At 43.9% G+C, this 26,371-nt stretch overlaps 1 protein-coding gene across 1 annotated transcript; it reads right to left on the bottom strand.

Moving 5' to 3' along the window:
• Positions 1-1,589: 1,589 nt before the first annotated feature.
• On the bottom strand, positions 1,590-25,637 carry LOC135527175 (cysteinyl leukotriene receptor 2-like). Its single transcript, XM_064955807.1, has 3 exons — positions 25,361-25,637; positions 4,135-4,525; positions 1,590-3,997 (listed from the first exon to the last, which is right to left on the bottom strand). Exons 1-3 carry the CDS (start codon positions 25,365-25,367, stop codon positions 3,208-3,210), a joined length of 1,188 nt encoding a protein of 395 aa, XP_064811879.1. The 5' UTR covers positions 25,368-25,637; the 3' UTR covers positions 1,590-3,207.
• Positions 25,638-26,371: the final 734 nt, after the last annotated feature.

Here is a 26,371-nt window from a genome sequence, read left to right as displayed (position 1 = left end):
CCACCTCAGCTGTAGATCTCTGCAGTTCATCCAGAGTGATCATGGGCCTCTTGGCTGCATCTCTGATCAGTCTTCTCCTTGTATGAGCTGAAAGTTTAGAGGGACGGCCAGGTCTTGGTAGATTTGCAGTGGTCTGATACTCCTTCCATTTCAATATTATCGCTTGCACAGTGCTCCTTGGGATGTTTAAAGCTTGGGAAATCTTTTTGTATCCAAATCCGGCTTTAAACTTCTTCACAACAGTATCTCGGACCTGCCTGGTGGGTTCCTTGTTCTTCATGATGCTCTCTGCGCTTTTAACGGACCTCTGAGTCTATCACATTGCAGGTGCATTTATACGGAGATTTGATTACACACAGGTGGATTGTATTTATCATCATTAGTCATTTAGGTCAACGTTGGATCATTCAGAGATCCTCACTGAACTTCTGGAGAGAGTTTGCTGCACTGAAAGTAAAGGGGCTGAATAATTTTGCACGCCCAATTCTTCAGTTTTTGATTTGTTAAAAAAGTTTGAAATATCCATTAAATGTCGTTCCACTTCATGATTGTTTCACACTTGTTGTTGATTCTTCACAAAAAAATACAGTTTTATATCTTTATGTTTGAAGCCTGAAATGTGGCAAAAGGTTGCAAAGTTCAAGGGGGCCGAATACTTTCGCAAGGCACTGTATTTTACATAATTTTCCATCAATTCCCATTTTTAAAGTGGCTGGAGTTGAGTCAGTGTGTTGGCAACAGCCACTCAATGTTAGTGGTTGCTGTTTAACAGTCTGATGGCCTTGAGATAGAAGCTGTTTTTCAGTCTCTCGGTCCCAGCTTTGATGCACATGTACTGACCTCGCCTTCTGGATGATAGCGTGGTGAACAGGCAGTGGCTCGGGTGGTTGTTGTCCTTGATGATCTTTATGGCCTTCCGGTAACATCGGGTGGTGTAGGTGTCCTGGAGGGCTGGTAGTTTGCCCCGGGTGATGCGTTGTGCAGACCTCACTACCCTCTGGAGAGCCTTACAGTTGTGGGCGGAGCAGTTGCCATACCAGGCGGTGATACAGCCCGCCAGGATGCTCTCAATTGTGCATCTGTAGAAGTTTGTGAGTGCTTTTGGTGACAAGCCAAATTTCTTCAGCCTTCTGAGGTTGAAGAGGCGCTGCTGCGCCTTCTTCACGGTGCTGTCTGTGTGGGTGGACCAATTCAGTTTGTCTGTGATGTGTATGCCGAGGAACTTAAAACTTACTACCCTCTCCACTACTGTTCCATCGATGTGGATAGGGGGTGTTCCCTCTGCTGTTTCCTGAAGTCCACAATCATCTCCTTAGTTTTGTTGACATTGAGTGTGAGGTTATTTTCCTGACACCACACTCCGAGGACCCTCACGTCCTCCCTGTAGGCTGTCTCGTCGTTGTTGGTAATCAAGCCTACCACTGTTGTGTCGTCCGCAAACTTGATGATTGAGTTGGAGGCGTGCGTGGCCACGCAGTCGTGGGTGAACAGGGAGTACAGGAGAGGGCTCAGAATGCACCCTTGTGGGGCCCCAGTGTTGAGGATCAGCGGGGTGGAGATGTTGTTGCCTACCCTCACCACCTGGGGGCGGCCCGTCAGGAAGTCCAGTACCCAGTTGCACAGGGCGGGGTCGAGACCTAGGGTCTCGAGCTTGATGACGAGCTTGGAGGGTACTATGGTGTTAAATGCCGAGCTGTAGTCGATGAACAGCATTCTCACATAGGTATTCCTCTTGTCCAGATGGGTTAGGGCAGTGTGCAGTGTGGTTGAGATTGCATCGTCTGTGGACCTATTTGGGCGGTAAGCAAATTGGAGTGGGTCTAGGGTGTCAGGTAGGGTGGAGGTGATATGGTCCTTGACTATATGATTCTTCACAAAAAAATACAGTTTCATATCTTTATGTTTGAAGCCTGAAATGTGGCAAAAGATTGCAAAGTTCAAGGGGGCCGAATACTTTCGCAAGGCACTGTATATGAGACAAAGGTCCCTAGCGGACTTTTACAATATGGTGGCTTTTTACACAACGACATGGAGAGGGAGAGAGAGGGAGAGAAAAAGACACATATCGTCAATACATTTCAGAACTATTCTCACAGTAATCATATAGTTGGCACACGAACCGCTGCCCATTTTGAACAAGAAATCATGAATGTATTTACATGTGAGAGCCTTTTATCGGTCGGAACCATCCCTCCTTGGGAAGGTTGTTGGCTTTTCATTGGCAAGCTGTATGGCTCTGATTGTCCGAAAGGGATCTTCCCTTTCCCCCTCTTCTACTGTTGTTCACTCTGGAAGATAGCTAGCCAGACATGTCGACAGTTCCCATTGGTGATGAGCGTAGTAGGATAGTCTCACTTTGCTTTTCTAGATATTTTACTCAAGATAGCTAATCAGCTGTCTCAGTGATTGTCTGAGAGGAGATTTTGTTTTCCCCCTCATGTTGTTATTCAGGATTCGCACCACGATGGAAATGACCTGCAGTTCGCCTTCTCTCTGGTCTAAAGGAAGGTGAGTTTATTTCTTCACCTCGTATTCAGGTTCAATGTTGCAACCATTTCAAACATGTAGCTCCCGCCTCACATTTCCTGGTCTCTGAGATTCAGCTTTTATACCACTTTAGATGTGGGCTGCAACTCCCTGTCTTTCATGGTCTAATGTTAATCTCTGTTAGCAGTCCTTTTATGCCCTCTGGCCAAAGAGGACAGTTCTGTCAGTCGGACATGCTCTCTGACCTCACTTGGGGCGTGGCTACTTACTATGCACAAAGTTATGTAAAACAATTTTCTATTATGGCTCTTAAAATCATGTCCCTATCTTAACAAAAAATACTTTAATCTTTTCATATTATATGCACAACGTATTGGATGGAAACTTGACAGATAAAGGGGATATACTTTCCAGTATTTTACAGTATTTTACAGTATTTCGTCCATATGATTTTTAACGACATCACAAAATCAAAACCATTATGACATTAGTTTTCATTAGCTCCCCACTGACCATTCCCCACATTCTTATGTTAGAATTATTGTTCCAGTGTCCACTTTTGACCCTGTTAGATTTTCGTCAGGAAGAGCCTGTTAATAACAAAGACATTCCTCTCGTGGATTTTACTGGAGGGGGTGTGTGTGTTTCTGGTTCAGGCCTCAGGGCTCCATTTTACACATGCAGAAAAGTGTCTCTGATTCTGGAGAGGTTTTGAATCCTTTATGGACTGTTGTTCACAGGGCTGAGTGTGTCTGGTATGGACTCAGGAAGGGATAGGGGTTGAGCGAGGGGTGTGTCTAGCATTGTGGGTTTTGTTGGAATACTCCTCTTCCTGTGAGAGTACAGCAAGCTGCCCTGAGTTAGGGAGGAGAGGGACCGTCGTCGTGACGAGGCATTGCGTATGGTCATTCTGAAGGACTCCCCTGCACAGTAATACAACAGAGGGTTCAGCACGCTGTTGGCCGCCGCCAGACATAGCGTCACCACCAACACCCGCTGCTGTGTTGCAGTAACAACGCAGTCCCACCCGCCCACCACTGCGTGCAGGTGCATCGAGCGAGCCACGTGATAGGGCAGGAAGCACAGTAGAAATGTGCAGATCACCATGGCGACTAGACACAGAGACTGACGATGACGTCTACCATGGCTACTCTTCAGGCTTCCTGTCTGTAGCTTCTGGCTTATGGATGTAGCTGTCAGTCGGCGGATGATGCTGCCGTAGCAACCAAGGATGGTGACGAATGGGATCAGGAAGCCGAATGTCACGCCCACGTAGTTGAGAATGAAGATCCTCTTCCAGGAGGCGGAGTTACGGGGCTCGAAGCAGCGTGTTAGTCCCGCCCTCACCCTGGTCCCCGAAAATAGGAAGGGTACCGAAGTTCCACCCACAAACAACCAGATGCCCAAACAGGCCAATGAAGCTCGGTGGGGCGTGGCCAATGCTCGATGATGAAGAGGCTTCAGCACGGCCAACCAACGGAGCACGCTCAGTCCAGTCAGGAAGAGAATGCTATAGGGAAAGGGAATAATAATATAGCTTATTAGTTAGGTGCCTTTCTGGGCAAGCAGGGTCACCTCACATTATAATAACTGTGTGTGTTTTTTTTTAGTGAACAACTGTTTTGCAGTGTGTGTGCACATGCGTACCTGGTGTAGAGGTTGAGGTAGAAGCAGAACACACAGAGTCGGCACAGCCAATCAGGGAGGTCCCAGTGAGCGCCCCTGAAGTAGTAGGCCAATCGAAACGGCAGGGTAAGGGAAAAGCATGCGTCTGATAGGGCAAGGTTGGTCATGAGAATGGAAGAGGGAGAGCGTTTGGACTTCAGTCGCAGGAACACGAACAGCGCTCCGCTGTTGAAAAGCAATGCTATAGGGAACACAAGTAGATAGGTGACGGTGTAGGCTCTGTATTTAAAGACCTCATCCTCACCGCTACAGGACTGGTTGCTAGTCAATGTCTTCACCGTGTGGTTGCTAAGGGGAAGGGTCACTGGTGGAAGGGTGGAGTCAAGCCAGTGGGAAGTTTCAAGCCACGGAGCTGGGGAGAGACACAGACACATTATTATCACTATCATAACCAGGGGTCAACTTGTTAAATGTTAAGAAGGGGTATGCTATGTTCATTATTAGAAAATAGCAAAGCGAACATATACGATGTTGACCAGAATGGAATGAAAACTTGACAAATTGGTTTGAAGTACTAAAAGGACTAAACAAGATACTTAATTTTTTTTACATTTATTTCACCTTTATTTAACCAGGTAGGCTAGTTGAGAACAAGTTCTCATTTGCAACTGCGACCTGGCCAAGATAAAGAATAGCAGTGTGAACAGACAACACAGAGTTACACATGGAGTAAACAATAAACAAGTCAATAACACAGTAGAAAAAAATAAAATAAACAAAATAAAATAAATAAAATAAAATAATTACAATTTTGCAGATTAACACTGGAGTGATAAATGATCAGATGGTCATGTACAGGTCGAGATATTGGTGTGCAAAAGAGCAGAAAAGTAAATAAATAAAAACAGTATGGGGATGAGGTAGGTAAAATTGGGTGGGCTATTTACCGATAAGACTATGTACAGCTGCAGCGATCGGTTAGCTGCTCAGATAGCAGATGTTTGAAGTTGGTGAGGGAGATAAGTCTCCAACTTCAGCGATTTTTGCAATTCCTTCCAGTCACAGGCAGCAGAGAACTGGAACGAAAGGCGGCCAAATGAGGTGTTGGCTTTAGGGATGATCAGTGAGATACACCTGCTGGAGTGCGTGCTACGGGTGGGTGTTGCTATCGTGACCAGTGAACTGAGATAAGGCGGAGCTTTACCTAGCATGGACTTGTAGATGACCTGGAACCAGTGGGTCTGGTGACGAATATGTAGCGAGGGCTAGCCGACGAGAGCATACAAGTCGCAGTGGTGGGTGGTATAAGGTGCTTTAGTGACAAAACGGATGGCACTATGATAGACTGCATCCAGTTTGTTGAGTAGAGTGTTGGAAGCTATTTTGTAGATGACGTCGCCGAAGTCGAGGATCGGTAGGATAGTCAGTTTTACTAGGGTAAGTTTGGCGGCGTGAGTGAAGGAGGCTTTGTTGCGGTATAGAAAGCCGACTCTAGATTTGATTTTCGATTGGAGATGTTTGATATGAGTGTGGAAGGAGAGTTTACAGTCTAGCCAGACACCTAGGTACTTATAGATGTCCACATATTCAAGGTCGGAACCATCCAGGGTGGTGATACTAGTCAGGCGTGCGGGTGCCGGCAGCGAACGGTTGAAAAGCATGCATTTGGTTTTACTAGCGTTTAAGAGCAGTTGGAGGCCACGGAAGGAGTGTTGTATAGCATTGAAGCTTGTTTGGAGGTTAGATAGCACAGTGTCCAAGGACGGGCCGGAAGTATATAGAATGGTGTCGTCTGCGTAGAGGTGGATCAGGGAATCGCCTGCAGCAAGAGCAACATCATTGATTATATACAGAGAAAAGAGTCGGCCCGAGAATTGAACCCTGTGGCACCCCCATAGAGACTGCCAGAGGACCGGACAGCAGGCCCTCCGATTTGACACACTGCACTCTGTCTGCAAGGTAGTTGCTGAACCAGGCAAGGCAGTCATCAGAAAAACCAAGGCTACTGAGTCTGCCGATAAGAATATGGTGATTGACAGAGTCGAAAGCCTTGGCAAGGTCGATGAAGACGGCTGCACAGTACTGTCTTTTATCGATGGCCGTTATGATATCGTTTAGTACCTTGAGCGTGGCTGAGGCGCACCCGTGACCGGCTCGGAAACCAGATTGCACAGCGGAGAAGGTACGGTGTGATTCGAGATGGTCAGTGACCTGTTTGTTGACTTGGCTTTCGAAGACCTTAGATAGGCAGGGCAGGATGGATATAGGTCTGTAACAGTTTGGGTCCAGGGTGTCTCCCCCTTTGAAGAGGGGGATGACTGCGGCAGCTTTCCAATCCTTGGGGATCTCAGACGATATGGAAGAGAGGTTGAACAGGCTGGTAATAGGGGTTGCGACAATGGCGGCGGATAGTTTCAGAAACAGAGGGTCCAGATTGTCAAGCCCAGCTGATTTGTACGGGTCCAGGTTTTGCAGCTCTTTCAGAACATCTGCTATCTGGATTTGGGTAAAGGAGAACCTGGAGAGGCTTGGGCGAGTAGCTGCGGGGGTGGAGCTGTTGGCCGAGGTTGGAGTAGCCAGGCGGAAGGCATGGCCAGCCGTTGAGAAATGCTTGTTGAAGTTTTCGATAATCATGGATTTATTGGTGGTGACCGTGTTACCTAGCCTCAGTGCAGTGGGCAGCTGGGAGGAGGTGCTCTTGTCCTCCATGGACTTCACAGTGTCCCAGAACGTTTTGGAGTTGGAGCTACAGGATGCAAACTTCTGCCTGAAGAAGCTGGCCTTAGCTTTCCTGACTGACTGCGTGTATTGGTTCCTGACTTCCCTGAACAGTTGCATATCGCGGGGACTGTTCGATGCTATTGCAGTCCGCCACAGGATGTTTTTATGCTGGTCGAGGGCAGTCAGGTCTGGAGTGAACCAAGGGCTATATCTGTTCCTAGTTCTGCATTTTTTGAACGGAGCATGCTTATCTAAAATGGTGAGGAAGTTACTTTTAAAGAATGACCAGGCATCCTCAACTCACGGGATGAGGTCAATGTCCTTCCAGGATACCCGGGCCAGGTCGATTAGAAAGGCCTGCTCACAGAAGTGTTTTAGGGAGCGTTTGACAATGATGAGGGGTGGTTGTTTGACTGCGGCTCCGTAGCGGATACAGGCAATGAGGCAGTGATTGCTGAGATCCTGGTTGAAGACGGCGGAGGTGTATTTGGAGGGCCAGTTGGTCAGGATGACGTCTATGAGGGTGCCCTTGTTTACAGATTTAGGGTTGTATCTGGTGGGTTCCTTGATGATTTGTGTGAGATTGAGGGCATATAGTTTAGATTGTAGGACTGCCGGGGTGTTAAGCATATCCCAGTTTAGGTCACCTAACAGAACAAACTCTGAAGCTAGATGGGGGGCGATCAATTCACAAATGGTGTCCAGGGCACAGCTGGGAGCTGAGGGGGGTCGGTAGCAGGCGGCAACATTGAGAGACTTATTTCTGGAGAGAGTCATTTTTAAGATTAGTAGTACGAACTGTTTGGGTATGGACCTGGAAAGTATGACATTACTTTGCAGGCTATCTCTGCAGTAGACTGCAACTCCTCCCCCTTTGGCAGTTCTATCTTGACGGAAAATGTTATAGTTGGGTATGGAAAGAAAGGTGGCCTTCCTGAGCCAGGATTCAGACACGGCAAGGACATCAGAGTTAGCAGAGTGTGCTAAAGCAGTGAGTAAAACAAACTTAGGGAGGAGGCTTCTAATGTTGACATGCATGAAACCAAGGCTTTTTCAATCACAAAAGTCAACAAATGAGGGTGCCTGGGGACATGCAGGGCCTGGGTTTACCTCCACGTTACCCGCGGAACAGAGGAGGAGTAGTATGAGGGTGCGGCTAAAGGCTATCAAAACTGGTCGCCTGGAGTGTTGGGTACAAAGAATAAAAGGAGCAGATTTCTGGGCATGGTAGAATATATTCAGTCATAATGCGCAGACAAGGGTATGGTGGGGTGCGGGTACAGCGGAGGTAAGCCCAGGCACTGGGTGATGATGAGAGAGGTTGTATCTCTGGACATGCTGGTTGTAATGAGTGAGGTCACCGCATGTGTGGGAGGTGGAACAAAGGGGGTATCAGGGGTATGAAGAGTGGAACTAGGGGCTCCATTGTAAACTAAAACAATGATAACTAACCTGAACAACAGTATACAAGGCATATTGACATTTGAGAGAGACATACAGCAAGGCATACAGTAATGAATTGGGAGAGCTAGCTAAAACAGTATGTGAGACAACAACAGCTAATCAGCTAGTACAACAACAGCACGTAAAATGGCGTTGACTAGGCAGGGAGGGTCGGATTAACTACACACAGAGCCTGAGTGCGGCTGGGGCCGACAGATAAAACATAAACAAGCAGAATGGAGTACCGTGATTAATGGACAGTCCAGCATGCATCAGCTATGTAGCCAAGTGATCAGTGTCCAAGGGGCAGCGGTGGATGGGGCAGGGAAGCTGGACTGGCGAGTATTATCTAGGTAAATAAAAACTGGCTGGCTGTGCAGAAGGTAAGCCGCTAGCAGTGGCTAACCATGGCTAAATAGCTTGTAGCTAGTTAGCTGGTTAGCTTCTGTAGGTTCTTGAATGTGTTCGAAAAATAAAAAATAACAGCAGATTCCGTATCACATTGGGTGAGGCAGGTTACCGGGAGGTATAATCGAATTAAAAATCGAAAAGAGATTGAAAGTAAATATGGGTCCAGTGAGTGGTTGGGCTGGCTGGGGACGTGGCGATTCAAACAGTTAGCAGGCCTGTGCTAACAAGCTAACAGTTAGTAGGCCGGGGTTAAACAAGCTAGCAGTTAGCAGACAGGGGCTGAGCAAGCTAGCAGTTAGCAGGCCGAATTAGCAAGCAAGCAGATAGCAAGGGGTTGAGTCTGTTTATGCCTCTTCATGCGGTGACATCGATAGACCGGTCGTGGGTCCTGATATTGTAGCCCAGGAGTATGCTTCGGTGGTAGCACAGGAGCTCTGGTTGGGCTAGCTTCAAGCTAAGTGGATGGAAACGCTAGCCAGGAGTAATCATCCGGGGTTGTGGTTAGCTAGTTAGCTTGTTGCGAAGATCCAGATGAGAATGTTCCGTTTGCGGTGGGAATCCGGGGATAAAAAATATAAAAAAATAATAGGTCCGTTATGCTCTGGTTAGAGTTGCATGTTCGAAACTGGCAAGAGCTTTCTGAGCTAAAGTTTAGCTGATGACCGGTTAGCTGAAGACCGCTAGCTTCAGATGAGGGGTTCGGATCCGAAGTAAATATAAATACTTTAGAAAAAAAAGCAGATCCACGCTACATTGGGTGAGGCGGGTTGCAGGAGAGTATTTAGATGTTGAGGTTTCGCAAAATGTTTTAAAAGATATGCGAAGAAAAATATGTTTAAAAAAACGATATATACAAGTGACACGACAAGACGTCTGACTGCTACGCCATCTTGGAACAGAGTTACTTGAGGCAAGGGGCATTTCAATATGTTCTTTTCAAATGTTTTATGACTTCCAATCAACAATGTCCAGGACACAGCTGATATGAAATGCCTACAAAAATGCATGCCGTCATTAAATGTTTTTTCAAAGAGAACTATTACCATATCTGCCACGTTCTGACCATAGTTCTGTTATTTTATTCTTTGTTTTAGTATGGTCAGGGCGTGAGTTGGGGTGGGCAGTCTATGTTAGTTTTTCTAGATTTTCTATTTCTGTGTTTGGCCTCATATGGTTCTCAATCAGAGGCAGCTGTCTATCGTTGTCCCTGATTGAGAACCATATTTAGGTAGCCTGTTTTCCTTTGTGTTTTGTGGGTGGTTATTTTCAGTCTTTGTGTGTCTGCACCAGACAGAACTGTTTTGGTTGTTGTTGTTGTTGTTGTTGTTGTTCAGTTTTGATTATTATTAAATAAGCTGAACACTAACCACGCTGCGCTTTGGTCCGATCCTTATTCCTCCTCAGAAAAGAGGAGGAAATCCGTTACAATATCAGACTTCAAATAAGTAGGCCAAGTTGCACTGGCAAAACTGGGAAGAAGTGGAATAAAAGAAGTATGGAAAATAACAGTAGTGTTCTTCCAGTTCTTCCAAACACACTAATTACTCTATATTTAGCCCATTGTAGGGAATATGAATTGTTCCACTGACTTACACTAGATAGTGTGAAAGACCAAATAAGTTAAAGATGTGTGTGAAGTCAATGCTGTTGCATGGTCAAGGTTGGAGGCAAGCCTGTATTTGGGCCTACTTTAATTATTGTAGAAATATGTAGAAATTCTTTGTTGTTTTGAAGAGAATTTCCAGTAATTCAATGTAGTGTAACATGACTCATTACATCTTTTCAAATCAAATTGTATTTGTCACGTGTCGAATACAACAGGTGTAGTAGACCTGACATTGAAATGCTTACTTACAAGCTCTTAAACAACAATGCAGTTTTAAGAAAAATAAGTGTTAAGTTAAAAATAGATAAGTGAAAAAGTTACAAATAATTCAAGAGCAGCAGTAAAATAACAGTAGAGAGGCTATATACAGGAGTACCGGTACAGTGTAAATGTGCGGAGGCACCGGTTAGTCAAGGTAATTGAGGTAATATGTGCATAGAGTTATAGGTAGGTAGAGTTGTTAAAGTGACTATGCATAGATAATAAACAGAGAGTAGCAGCAGCATAAAAGAGGGGGTAAGAGGGCAATGCAAATGGTCTGGGTAGCCATTTGAAGCTGTTAAGAAGCCATTTTGGACCTAGACTTGGCGCTCCGGTACCGCTTGCCGTGTGGTAGCAGAGAGAACAGTCTATGACTAGGGTGGCTGGAATATTTTTCTTTTTACGGCCTTCCTCTGGCCCCGGTGATGTACTACGCTCTGTAGTGCCTTGCGGTCGGAGGCCGAGCAGTTGCCATACCAGGCAGTGATGCAACCAGTCATGATGCCAGTCATACCCCTACCCCGGTCAACTGCCCGGCACCCTCTACAGCAACCGCCAAAGCCCCCACAATTTCTCCTTTACCCAAATCCAGATAGCCGATGTTCTGAAAGAGCTGCAAAATCTGGACCCCTACAAATCAGCCGGGCTAGACAATCTGGACCCTCTCTTTCTAAAATTATCGGCTGAAATTGTTGCAACCCCTATTACTAGCCTGTTCAACCTCTCTTTCGTATCGTCTGAGATTCCCAAAGATTGGAAAGCTGCCACGGTCACCCCCCTCTTCAAAGGGGGTGACACTCGAGACCCAAACTGCCACAGACCTATATCTATCCTACCCTGTCTTTCTAAGGTCTTCGAAAGCCAAGTTACTGTTGTCTGGACCTCTGACATTCTCTATGGGTGTGCCACAGGGTTCAATTCTCGGGCCGACTCTCTTTTCTGTATACATCAATGATGTTGCTCTTGCTGCTGGTGATTCTCTGATCCACCTCTATGCAGACGACACCATTCTGTATACTTCTGGCCCCTCCTTGGACACTGTGTTAACTAACCTCCAGACAAGCTTCAATGCCATACAACTCTCCTTCCGTGGCCTCCAACAGCTCTTAAACGCAAGTAAAACTAAATGCATGCTTTTCAATAGATCGCTGCCTGCACCTGCCCGCCCGTCCAGCATCACTACTGGACGGCTCTGACTTAGAATACGTGGACAACTACAAATACCTGGGTGTCTGGTTAGACTGTAAACTCTCCTTCCAGACTCACATTAAGCATCTCCAATTCAAAATTAAATCTAGAATTGGCTTCCTATATCGCAACAAAGCATCCTTCACTCATGCTGCCAAACATACCCTCGTAAAACTGACCATCCTACCAATCCTCAACTTCGGTGATGTCATCTATAAAATAGCCTCCAACACTCTACTCAACAAACTGGATGCAGTCTATCACAGTGCCATCCGTTTTGTCACCAAAGCCCCATACACTACCCACCATTGCGACCTGTATGCTCTCGTTGGTTGGCCCTCGCTTCATACTCGTCGCCAAACCCACTGGCTACAGGTTATCTACAAGTCTCTACTAGGTAAAGCCCCACCTTATCTCAGCTCACTGGTCACCAAAGCAGCACTCACTCGTAGTCCGCGCTCCAGCAGGTATATCTCACTGATCACCCCCGAAGCCAATTCCTCCTTTGGTCGTCTTTCCTTCCAGTTCTCTGCTGCCCATGACTGGAATGAATTGCAAAAATCTCTGAAAATGGAGACTCATATCTCCCTCACTAGCTTTAAGCACCAGCTGTCAGAGCATTTTTACAGATCTCTGCACCTGTACTTAGCCTATCTGTAAACAGCCCATCTATCTACCTACCTCATCCCCATACTGGTATTTATTTATTTATTTTGCTCCTTTGCAGTATCTCTACCTGCACATTCATCTTCTGCCGATCTACCATTCCAGTGTTTAATTGCTATATTGTAATTACTTCGCCACCGTGGCCTATTTATTTCCTTCACTTACCTTATTTGCACTCACTGTATATAGACTTTTTCTTTTCTTTTCTTCTACTGTATTATTGACTGTATGTTTTGTTTATTCCATGTGTAACTCTGTGTTGTTGTATGTGTCAAATTGCTACGCTTTATCTTGGCCAGGTCGCAGTTGCAAATGAGAACTTGTTCTCAACTAGCCCACCTGGTTAAATAAAGGTTAAATAAATAAAATAAAATAAAAATGCTCTCGATGGTGCAGCTGTCGAACTTTTTGAGGGTCTGAGGACCCACGCCAAATCTTTTCAGTTGCGTAAGCAATTTCATGACAATAAGTATGGGAGAAAAAAAGTCTATACTATTTTTTTACAAATATTATTCCACTAACAAATATATTGTAGCCTTATTTATTTCAACCCTCAAGTATTAATTTAGTTCATCTTTTTCAAAAAGTGATTAGCTCAATTGATGGCGACAGTCAAGCTGCTGGGTAAAGCCCTAAGTTCTCATTTACTTCCCACGCATTCGATTACTTCCCACGCCAAGTCAATTGTTTTGTCTCCTCGACGTTAGAAGGTCATAACTCAGCCTCAATGTCAATTAACCAAATATATCCACATGTACATCGGAATCCTGTCTTTCTTGTGAAATGTAAAGCTTGTTTTTAGCCTAAAGTGTTGCGGGGTTACACGTCATTATAGATCGCTTTATAAACTGAACAAAAATATGTAAAGTGTTGGTCTGCAGAAGAGTATTAGGGCCAAGTGAAAAAACAAAAACTGCGAGGGGTGGTAGAAAGATTATAATTTGTTGTATGCCAATACTTTCAAAAAAGTGGCAATATTTAGAGATAAAGCTGCAATAAGGTCGAAATAATATGTTCTGAATAAAGGGGCAATATTTCCAGAATAAAGTGACAACATTTCAAGAATAAAGTGGCAATATTTCGAGAATAATGACACGCAACCCCTTGACTTTTTCCACATTTTGTTACGTTACAGCCTTATTCTGAAACATATTCAATTGTTTTCCCCCTCATCAATCTATACGCAATACTCCATAATGACAATGCAAAAACAGTTTTTAGAATTTACATAAGTATTCAGACCCTTTACTCAGTACTTTGTTTAAGCACCTTTTGCAGTGTTTACAGCCTACAGTCTTCTTTGGTTTGATGCTACCAGCTTGGCATACCTGTATTTGGGGAGTTTCTCCAATTCTTCTCTGCAGATCCTCTCAAGCTCTGTCAGGTTGGAAGCACAGCGTTGCTGCACAGCCATTTTCAGGTCTCTCCAGAGATGTTTGATCGGGTTCAAGTCCGGGCTCTGGCTGGGCCACTAACGGACATTCAGAGACTTGTCCCAAAGCCACTCCTGCATTGTCTTGGCTGTGTGCTTAGGGTCATTTTCCTGTTGGAGGTGGACCTTCACCCCAGTCTGAGGTCCTGTGCCCTCTGGAGCAGGTTTTCATCAAGGATCTCTCTGTACTTTGCTTCGTTCATCTTTCCCTCAATCCTGACTAGTTACCCAGTCTCTGCTGCTAAAAAACATTCCCACATCGGATGCTGCCACCACCATGCTTCACCGTAGGGATGGTGCCAGGTTTGCTCCAGACTTGACACTTGGCATTCAGGCCAAAGAGTTCAATCTTGGTTTCATCAGACCAGAGAATCATGGTTCTGATGGTCTGAGAGTCCTTTAGGTGTCTTTTAGCAAACTCCAAGTGGACTGTCATGTGCCTTTTAATGAGGAGTGGCTTCCGTCTGGCCAATCTACCATAAAGGCCTGATTGGTGGCGTGATGCAGAGATGGTTGTCATTCTGTAAATTTCTCCCATCTCCACAAAGGAATTCTGGAGCTTTGAAATCAGCCAAGACCTCAGAAAAACAATTGTAGACCTCCACAAGTTGTTACTTGTGTTGTTACAAGTTGTTACAAGTGTTGTTGCTTCAACACAGTCTGCATTTGGGTCTTACCTGAAAGCGTGATACTTGCGTAAAACCCCTTCTTCATTTATCATTCCTACCACAGCCATTGGATAGGCCTATCATTTATTTTCACTTGTCCACTGTAATGTAAGATTAACCTACAGGTTAAGTTACTCAATCTTGTTGGCGACTATTTGTTTATAGGGTGCTGAAAATAGCAGTGTTGTAGTGGATTTGGAGAGCAGTTTGATATGGGACACATACACATGCATAGCCCCTGGTCTCCAGGATCCCAAGATAACTTGTTTTACTGGGTGTGCTCACATAGCCCACTACCCTATTGTTAGAAGGACAGTTACCATAAGGGGGAAATACCACTGTTAGTAAGCACCATGGATAAGGTCATTAATAGTTCCCATTATGCACAGCTTTCTTGCAAGGTGTTCGCCTAGTCTATACAGCAGAACGTAAAGCAAATTCAGAGGGCAGACTGACAGGGGCTAAACCCCAGTTCTCTTTGCATTCAGTGACAGTATCAATAATTGTTTTTGTTTGTGTTCATGAAGCAGCATGGCCGTTAGATGAGTGTTTGCCTAGTCTGAAATTGTCAGGAAAAAATTTGGTGTATGTGTGCACTCATGCGTGTGCAAGCTATTTGATCATTAGATTGCATTAGATTACATGTGAGTTCACAGTGACGCCTGTGTCTGTGAGTATCATTAAATGTGAAGACTGGTATTTTATCAAATCAATTCTCTATTAGTAATTATTATGTGATTAAACTAATCACGTAAACTTTTAACTAGGAAGTCGGGGCACCATGGGAAAATGTTTATAGAGTCTCTATTTTCCGAATCGACTCTTCAGATATTTTCATATCTTATTGTGTACTTGTATTAATCTACTTTCATTACCTCATCAGTTCTCAATACTGAATGTCGCAAACCCTTGGATATCTGCACGAACCCGAGAATAAATTATGAATCAGCGATATAGAAATTGGCTTAATTATTTATTTACTAATTAAATAATAATTTCACAGAAATACATGAAACACACACCCAGTTAGTTCATACATTGAGCATTACATGATACAAAGAAAAAGTCCCTAGTGGACGAAACCAATATGGACGGCTTAAGAGAGGGAAACTCATAGCTGAACTACACTCATAGGCATTGCTAATACCTTACATGAACGACCGCTCATTTGAAATAAATTGCAATTTACATATTTAAGAGTGTATGTCTTGTCTTTCTCTGTGGTCGCCAGTCCGTCTGCTGGAGTGTCAATCAACAGAAAGTCTCTGTTTGCTTTCCCCAGGAGTCAGTCTGTCGTAGTTGTTATAATGGGTACTTCAGAGTACCATTCGGAACTGTTCTTAGATTGGAAGCGTTTACCAGACTAAAGTACTTAAACAGCTGCAGTATGCATAATTGTTCTTTAGTTTGTAGATGTCCTTGCCATTTCAACGTGGGAATGATCTCCACGTTCTCGGGTCTTGTCCTTTGGTAGAGTTGTAGTGCCAACCATTTCAGCATGTAGCTAACGCTTCATATTTTCTGGTCTTAGAAATTCAACCATTTGCAACCTTAGCTTAAACCGTGGTTTGCGTGGTCTGGTGTGAATTGTGTCACGGGGGCGTTCATACTTGGGTAGAAAAGGGCCGTCTCATCATGTTTGTGCCTAACTAGGCGTGGCTACTGACTGTGCATTAGTTATTATAAAACAATCAATTCTCATTTAGACTAAATTTAGACTAAATCACATTATCTTTTCAAAAGTATTCTTATAAAGTATTCCTATACTTATTCTTATACTTATACATGCATCTTATTCAAACTTCAGACAGCTGGGAAATGTAAACTTAAGAGATATAGTTACAGTTGAAGTAAGTTTACATAACCTTAGACAAATACATTTAAACTCAGTTGTTCACAATTCCTGACGTTTAATTATTGTAAAGATTCCCTGTCTTGGGTCAGTTAGGATCACCAATTATTTTAAGAATGTGAAATGTCAGAATAATAGTAGAGAGAATGATTTATTTCAGCTTTTATTTCTATCATCACATTTCCAGTGGGGCAGAAGTTTACATACACACAATTAGAATTTGGTATAATTTCCTTTAAATTGTTTAACTTGGATCAAATGCTTTGGGTAGCCTTCCACAAGCTTCCCACAATAAGTAGGATGAATATTGGCCTATTCCTCCGACAGAGCTGGTGTAACTGAGTCAGGTTTGTAAAGCCTCCTTGCTCGCACATGCTTTTTCAGTTCTGCCTACAAATTGTCTATAGAATTGAGGTCAGGGCTTTGTGATGGCTGCTCCAATACCTCCATTTTGACACAACTTTGAAAGTATGCTTCCGGTCATTGTCCATTTGGAAGACCCATTTGCGACCAAGCTTTAACTTCCTGACGGATGTCTTGAGATCTTGCTTCAATATATCCGCATAATTTTCCTTCCTCATCATGCAATCTATTTTTGTGAAGTGCACCAGTCCCTCCTGCAGCAATGCACCCCCACAACATGATGCTGCCACCCCCGTGCTTCCCAGTTGGGATGGTGTTCTTCGGCTTGCAAGTCTACCCTTTTTTTCTCCAAACATAACAATGGTCATTATGGCCAAACAGTTCTATTTTTTGTTTCATCAGACCAGAGGACATTTCTCCAAAAAGTACAATCTTTGTCCCCATGTGCAGATGCAAACCATAGTCTGGCTTTTTTATGACGGTTTTGGAGCAGTGGCTTCTTCCTTGCTGAGCTGCCTTTCAGGTTATGTTGATATAGGACTCGTTTTACTGTGGATATATATAGGTGCTTTTGTACCTGTTTCCTCCAGCATTTTCCCAAGGTCCTTTGCTGTTGTTCTGGGATTGATTTGCACTTTTGGCACCAAAGTACGTTCATCTCTAGGAGACAGAACGCATCTCCTTCCTGAGTGGTATGATGGCTGCGTGGTCCCATGTTGTTTATACTTGTGCACTATTGTTTGTACAGATGAAATTGGTACCTTCAGGCATTTGGAAATTGCTCCCGAGGATGAACCAGACTTGTGGCTGTCTACAATTTTTTTTCTGAGGTTTTGAATGATTTCTTTTGATTTTCCCATGATGTCAAGCAAAGAGGCACTGAGTTTGAAGTTAGGCCTTGAAATACATCCACAGGTACACCTCCAATTAACTCAAATGATGTCAATTAGCCTATCAGAAGTTTCAAAAGCCATGACATCATTTTCTGGAATTTTCCAAGCTGGTTAGAGGTACAGTCAACTTAGTGTATATAAACTTCTGACCCACTCAAATTGTGAATTATGAATATTTCAGTAATAAATCTGTCTGTAAACAATTGTTGGAAAAATTACTTGTGTCATGCACAAAGTAGATGTCCTAACCGACTTGCCAAAGCTATAGTTTGTCAACAAAACATTTGTGGAGTGGTTGAAAAATGAGTTTTTATGATTACAACCTAAGTGTATGTAAACGTCCGACATCAACTGTACATGATAAGTTGAGAGCTGTAAGGCACCAGTTTCGGGCAGTCTACTGGGATAACCTATGAACCTCTGTGAAGAAACTGGTGAGTACTGTAGCTGTGGAGTCAAAAGGCCTAAAAGTACCTTTTTTAAGTGATCCGAGCATAAATCCTTATTAAATGTACCGTTGTACAGGGAGTACAGGAGGGGGCTCAAATCGCACCCTTGTGGTGCCCCAGTGTTGAGGATCAGCGGGGTGGAGATGTTGTTACCTACCCTCACCACCTGCGGGCAGCCCTTCAGGAAGTCCAGTACCCAGTTGCACAGGGCGGGATCGAGACCCAGCTTGATGACGAGTTTGGAGGGTACTATGGTGTTAAATTCGGAGCTGTAGTCGATGAACAGCATTCTCATGTAAGTATTCCTCTTGTCCAGATGGGTTAGGGCAGTATGCAGTGTGGTTGCGATTGCGTCGTCTGTGGACCTATTGGGGCGTTAAGCAAATTGGAGTGGGTCTAGGGTGTCAGGTAGGGTGGAGGTGATATGGTCCTTGACTCGTCTCTCAAAGCAATTCATGATGATGGAAGTGAGTGCTACGGGCGGTAGTCGTTTAGCTCAGTTACCTTAGCTTTCTTGGGAACAGTAACAATGGTGGCCCTCTTGAAGCATTTGGGAACAGCAGACTGGGATAAGGATTGATTGAATATGTCCGTAAACACACCAGCCAGCTGGTCTTACTTCAACAGGTAAAGCCTGTTAGAACCCGTAGCGTTCGGGTAGCCATCCAATGCCTCCTCTTTGTCAGCTAGGAACGTCTCAGTATTGTTTGGCTGACCTGGAACAGAGTCAAAAGGTGGGGAAATTTTTGACAGGTTTGTCAAGGAATTACGCGCTAAGCGGGTGGAAAGGGTTGGCTTCATCCTGTGGGGAAATTGGGACCGAAAGGCCAAGAGGAGAAGCCAAGCTTTGGTGGCGAAGATGCTCCATTTTACTCAGTGCCGAATGGCCAAGAGGAGAAGACTGAGGGACACGAGGGAGGCAAAATCTGAAACCTTCTATCGTTTTCACTCCTTTGAATACCGGGCTCTGGTAGCTTGGTTGGGTAGTCACGCTGCAGCACATGACCATTCTGGAATTCCACCAGATTGTACCTAAGGGTGGTATTCTGCTGCATTGCATTAGAGTACTGATTTTGGACACGTGAGTGTCGCAATTGCTCCTTTCGGTCTCATACCTATTTGTCATGGTTTGCAGATAGAGGTCTTGAGTACGAAGCGAGAGGTTTAGTGATGAGATTTCCTCCCTTTGCTTAAAAATCAATATTTCCATCTTCATCACTTGAGTTCTCTCCTCATTCATTTGGTTAGCTATTTCAATGAGTCCTGCTGTTTTGTCATCCAACTTAGTTATTGTGTTCATTAACTAATTATCTTTGCTCTGCAGCATTTGGAGTAGAACATCGTTACTTTGAGTAACATTCAACAAAACTGCCTGCACGTTATCACATTTCGTGCTCCTGTTTGTAGATAACTCGACAGATTTATCTAGTTTGGAGTGGACTACATCGTATTCATTTTTGGCTAAATCAAGTTATTCCCGTAGAAAACTATTTTGTTGAAGATTTTGTGCTCGTTCATCATCATAAGTATTTGCAGTTACTTTTAATTGTTCCTATTTCAAAAGCTTGCAGAATGTTTTAATTTCCTGCTTTTGTCAATAGTTGCTTGGTTCTCTCCACCTGTCCCTTCATGTCAGCCATGTCTTGCATGTGTTTCTGCTGAGCACTGCGGTACTGAACCAATGCCAATCTGTGATGGCGATATGTAAGGGCCAAAGTGGAGAGAACCGTTACAAAGCCTGCATTTGATGATAGATTTTGGAGAACGTTGTTCGCAATTTCAGCTGTTTTTCCACTAATGGCATAATTAGGGTTTGTATCGCTGCTGAGGTCAGAGATCAATCCATTTTTGGGTGAGGGTTCACTAATTAGCGGGGGAGTGGAGACTTCCCCCTCTTATAGCTTGCACATTATTAGAACATTAAAAAAATAAAATCGGGTTTTGGAATACGATGGAAGCTACAAAGATGATTTTAATCTCTTTATAGACGTTAATGAACTATCACTACTCTATCCGTAATGTGGGAGATGAACGTGAATGAATTTGCAAAAGCAAATTGAATTGATTAATCAATGATAATGATTAATCATACCTGGATAGGCTATCTGGGAATTCAACTTTAATTAACCTGAAAGCGTTGCTTCATCTAGGTTAATATGGAAAAGTTTAAAATGTCTCATTTACTTAGAAGAACCTGAAAAGGTATTTTCGACAATTTAACTTATTAAATTAAATGAGAAGATTACATACAATCAATTGAGATTGGCTGAATTATCATAAGTGTGAACCGTAGTTCAAACGTTAGGGTATATTCACCACTGGGGTTACTTATTCATAAAGCCAAAGCCACATGGGATTCCCGCGAAGGCGGGACTTCCTTCAGTACTGGGTAGTACTGAATAAGCTTTGCAAAAGCAAATGTGACTGATTAATCAAACCTGTATAGGCTATTTGGGAATTATACTTGAATTAACCTGATAGCGTTGCTGTATCAAGGTTAATGTGGAAAAGTTTAAATTGTCTCATTTGTAGAAACCAATCAATTGGATAATATTTCAAATGTCCATTTGAAAAAGGTAAGTCTGACATTTACTTATTAGTTCAATTGAAAGAGTCATCGATATCCAATCAGTTGAGACTGGCTGGATATCATAAGTAACCACTTGTTAAACGTGATACATGTTGGGTGTCACCTAAATAATTATGTATCAAAAATGTACTGGCGATTCTTCACCAACTGGGGTCACTGATCGCAGAAAGCTGAAATCAAACGGAAGTACAAAGGGGCGGGACTTCCGTCACCAAGACGGAGGAATTTCAACTTGACAGAGGAAAAACAAAATGGCTGCTCTTCCTATGATAGCTTAGCATCTCGTGTAAGCTAATTCTACTTTGTACACTTTCAAGCATAACATCCTTAAAAAGGAAACAGTTTTACTAGTAATCATCTTACATTCAAACCATTTTCATCATTCTTCTTTGCTAGCACTAAGTTACCGGAACTCATTGTAATTGTAGGACAAAGATACGCCTGTGTCCTATCCACGCAACTGAAAATGTGGGGAACTGAGATTATCGCTTGGTCAGCTAATATCTCCTCAAATTTCAATCGGCTGGCTCTCTCTAAATGAATAATGACCGAGTCTACCCGGTTCTGAAACACGGGAGACAAAAATAGCAAGTTTGGCCCAACACATCTATTTCTCAAATTTCTATAATTATCTAGAATGTTATCCAAATACCAGAAATGTAATCTCTAACTTTATCAACTCATAAAACACTCATTCCCATACTGTTTTTATTTTATTTACTTTTCTGCTCTTTTGCACACCAGTATCTCTACTTGCACATCATCATCTGCACATTTATCACTCCAGGGTTAATCTGCTAAATTGTAATTATTCGCTCCTATGGCCTATTTATTGCCTACCTCCTCGTGACTTTTGCACACACTGTATATAGACTTTGTTTTCCTACTGTGTCATTGACTTGTTTATTGTGATATTGGCTTGTTTATTGTTAACTCCGTGTGTAACTCTGTGTTGTTATCTTTGTCACATTGCTTTGCTTTATCCTGACCAGGTTCTCAACTAGCCTACCTGGTGAAATAAAGGTGAAATAAAATAAAAATAAATATGTGAGGTGATACGGGCCTTGCGGAAAACCTCCTGGAGGTCCTGGTATTCTGTCGGAACGGTTGTGACATCAGAGGCTTTACCCAATGTCCCGGGACAGCCTGTGCCGACTTGCGCGTGGCAGAATGGGCTCCAGTCCAGTTCACAAGGGGATTGTGTCTCTGGAGCCATGAAAACCCCAACACAACGGCTACTTGAGGGGATTCAATAAGTAGAAACTGGATTAACTCGCTGTGGTTGCCTGACACTCACAGGTTGATAGGAACCGTGTTGTGGGTGATTCTGCCAATAGAATGCCCATCCAGCGCTCTGACGTCCATGGGAATGGAGAGGGTTTGAGTGGGGATTCCCAACTCTGACACCAGGGTAGCGTCCATAAAACTCTTGTCAGCCCCAGAGTCAATGAGTACCCGGAGAGATTTGGACTGTTCACCCCACAGTAGGATGGCATGGAGAGTGTTACGAGTAAGGGGAGACTGGAAATTCTCCGTAATTCCCACCAGCATACTCATACCTCCTGATGAGCCGGGTCTTTTTACAGGACAAATATAAACATAATGACCTTTTGTCCCACAATACAGACAGCTCTTGGTGTTCGGTCTGTGTAACCTTTCGGCAGGAGACAATCTAGCCCTCAAGTTGCATTGGCTCCAGAGGGGCGAGTATGCACCCTCTGTGATTTCTGAGAGAACTCGGGAGTCATTGGATTCACTCGGAAATGTGGACTTCTGGGATTTCCGGGATTCCGCAGAGATGAGGTGGAAATCAAGGAACAGGCTCCCTCTCCCTCCTACGTTCCCATAGCCACCCATAGATCCGGTTGGTCAAGGCTATGAGGGAGTCGAGGTCCTTGGGCAGCTCCCTCCATGGGCAAGCTCGTCTTTAATCACCTCTGATAATCTGTGAAACAATGTGTCTAACAGGGCTTCCGGGTTCCATGCAATCTCAGTTAAACCCACCACGTAGTCTACCACATTACAGGAGTCTTGATTTATTTGGAGCAGCTTACGAGCAGCCTCTCTCCCAGACAATAGAGAATCTAACACTTTTTGTACCTCCGCCACAAACTCCTCCAGACTGAGGCAAACGGTGGACTGTTGCTCCCACACCGCCGTAGTCCAGGCAAGAGCCCTCCCGCACATCAGCATTATGAGTTACGCTATCTTCGATTGGTCCGAGGTGAACGAAGAAGGCTGCAGATCAAAGATGAGGGAACACTCGGAGAGAAAAGCCTGGCAGGTTCCAGAATCTCCAGTGTAGCACTCCGGAGGAAGTAAGTGAGGTTCTCGGGACACCGGGGTAGGCTGGGAAGAAGCCTGGTGGCAGGGTTACTGAGAGTCAGGGGAATTACGGTAGTGGCTGGGTGCCTAGTAGACAATCCACAGACTTGCTCCAGCAATGTATGGACAGCACTTTGTGGCATTCCACTAATGTCTGGAATCTTTCCACAAGGTTGTGAAGTAACTCCTCATGTCTTCTAATGGTGGCTCCATGGGAGGAGACAGCGTTGCGGAGCTGGTCCGAGTCTACTGGCTCAGTCATGACCCGTTCGTACTATCACGGCTCAGGCTAAGACTCAGATGCAGGAGGCGAATAGTACGAGTCTCAGAGTCGGCAGGCAGGTTCAGGGCCAGGACAGGCAGAAAGGTCAGAACTGGGAAGACTAGAAAAAGCAAAGACTAGAGCAGAGGAAACACGGGAACACGCTGGTAGGACTTGATGGGACAAGACGAACTGGCAACAGACAAACAGAAAACACCGGTATAAATATACAGGGGACAAATGGGAGACACCTGGTGGGGGTTGGAGACAAGCACAAGACATGTGAAACAGATCAGGGCGTGACACTCCCCTTTAATCTGTGTCAGGGAAACTGTCCCTAAATTTCACAAGGGCGAATTCATTGTAGCACCAGCTCATAGGGCAGGGGTTTTCAACAGGCGGACCGGACCGCGGGAGATTTTATTTGGTCCCCCAAGTCGGGGAGGTAGGTAGCCTAGTGGTTAGAGTGTTTGGTCAGTAACCGAAAGTTTGATAGATCGAATTCCGAGCTGACAAGGTAAACATCTGTATTTCTGTCCCTGAACAAGGCAGTTAACCCATTGTTCCTAGGCTGTCATTGTAAATAAGAATTTGTTCTTAACTGACTTGCCTAGTTAAATAAAGGTTAACAAAAAAAATTGAGCAAAAATAAATACTTCTCCAGGAAATCAGCTTAAAGTGATCCCAGTATTCCCACTCCTAAAAAGAGATGTAATTTAATCAAGGTTTGAAATTATGTTTCAATGTTTTTGACTGTTTGGACTTTTTGCGATCAATTTCAGTGCACATATGATTTATTTTGTTCCGGCACCGACCATACGCTCCCGAAAAAAAATGGTCCTGTGGCTGGATGTACTGTAGGTTGGGATCCTTGCCATAGGCCAACCTGGCCACATTAAGGATTAACCCCGTTCTTTCAATTTTCACCTAAAATGACATGTTTGAAATGCAAGAGAAAGGCCATAATGTATTATTCCAGGCCAGTTGCAACTAGATAGCAGCAATGAATGTGCAAAATCTTAGACTGATCCAATGAACCATTGCATTTGTGTTCAAAATGTTGTGTCAAGACTGCCCTAATGTGCCTAACGAATTAATTATTAATAACTTTTCAAGCTCAAAACTGTCCACTCTCCTCAAACAATAGCATGGTGTCATTTCACTGCTACTGTAAATTGGAAAGTGCAGTTAGATTAACAATAATTTAAGCTTTCTGCGAATATGAGATATGTCTATGTCCTGGGAAACATTCTTGTTACTTACCACCTCATAGCCTACGTTAGCTCAACCGTCCCGTGGACGGGACACCGATCCTGACAAAGTTTTAAACAGATGTAAACTTTGGAGTGTATATTTGTGTACCTCTGTCTGGTAACATAATACATCATACGAATTGAAGGGACTCACATTTACGTTCCAAAACGTACAAATCGTCCTGAGGCCAGGTTGCATAGGGTTTAACTTTTCCCCCAAGCTATAAGACTCCTGAACAGGTAATCAAATGGCTACCCGGACTATATACATACTCCCTCAATTGGGCCGACCAACCAATGCTCCCACACTTTGGCTAACCGGGCTATCTGCATTGTCTCCCACCCACCACCCGCCAACCCCTCTTTTACGCTACTGCTACTCTCTGTTCATCATATATGCATAGTCACTTTAACCATATCTACATGTACGTACTACCTCAATCAGCCTGACTAACCGGTGTCTGTATGTAGCCTCGTTACTTTTATAGCCTCGCTACTGTATATAGCCTGTCTTTTCACTGTTGTTTTATTTCTTTACCTACCTATTGTTCACCTAATACCTTTTTTGCACTATTGGTTAGAGCCTGTAAGTAAACATTCCACTGCAAGTTCTACACCTGTTGTATTCGGCACACGTGACAAATAAACTTTGATTTGACTGACACAGCTCTTGCCGGGAAGCACATTGAACATTTCACAATCAGTCAAAATTCCCTAAATGATCCATAATTGGATAAAAATTCACCCAGCTTCCATTGATGCAAAAGCAGGTATGGGCTTGTCAGGTCAGGTCTGCACTAGTCCCTGATTCCCTGTGGCTACTGTTTTTAAACAGTTCTGTGTGAAAGAGTTTTACTCACTCACCTGTCATTCTGTCAGTATCGCATGCTGCTGGATTCTGCTGTACACCCTCCGCGGGACATCAGAAAAAAGTTATGTTGATCTTTGCGGTGTTTTCAGATCTTACAGTACTTGTAGATTAATGTTAGAAGTCCCTTCCTTTCCTCTCACTACACACGTTTGGAGTCTTCGGAGTCCACTAGTAGAAATGATGTCACCATTAAAATTCTCTTTCCTCTCCTCTCACTAGACACGTTGGCAGTTGTGTAAGTTTGGGTCTAAATAGTTTGTGCACTGTTCATGCACTTTTCAAATGATTCTTTGTTTTTGCTTGACTTCCATGGAACCAAACCAGTATAACTACTGGGCTGAGTACCAACTTACAGACCCGCCTCTCTCTGTTCAGTCTGCCCTGTTTGTCAAAACATAGCAAAGTATGCAGATAAGAAATTAGAAACCATCTTTGTGGTTCGTGCTTTGTTTGTCAGATGCAAATATATACAGAGTGAGGGAGAGGTGGAAAGATACTGACTTAATTATTGCCTGTCATTCCTGCCTCTGGCTAGTTTTTGGGAAATGTGTCAGTGGTCTTTGGAAAAGTCAGATGTGTTTTGGTGATTATTTAATGTGAAACCTTGGGCTAAGGACTTACTATTGAGCTGAGCCATGTGCCATTGTAATTGGGCAGCTGGCAACTAATTAAGGGTAATAACGCCTAGGTGAGATAATGATCAAGATACCATAGGTTATGACTTCAGACTTGTAGGCTCCAGCATGAGATGGGTGCTAGAGTGCAAGAGATCAGGAGTTTGTGAGAACGATTGTGAATGCAAGGACAAATGATCCACACAAGAGGTCAAATTAACCCGGGTGTGTATCTCTCTATGTACAGCACAGTGCATTCAGACAGTATTCATACCCCTTGACATATTCCACATTTTGTTGTGTTACAGTCAAAATGGATTAAATTAAATGTTTCTCTCTCACCCATCTACACACTTTTATAGATAACGTTGACACCTCCTGGAAACAGAA

The sequence above is a fragment of the Oncorhynchus masou genome, chromosome 5, assembly GCF_036934945.1.
Source record: "Oncorhynchus masou masou isolate Uvic2021 chromosome 5, UVic_Omas_1.1, whole genome shotgun sequence".
In the NCBI taxonomy this organism is placed as follows: domain Eukaryota; kingdom Metazoa; phylum Chordata; class Actinopteri; order Salmoniformes; family Salmonidae; genus Oncorhynchus; species Oncorhynchus masou.
This window is presented reverse-complemented; position numbering and strand designations above follow the sequence as displayed.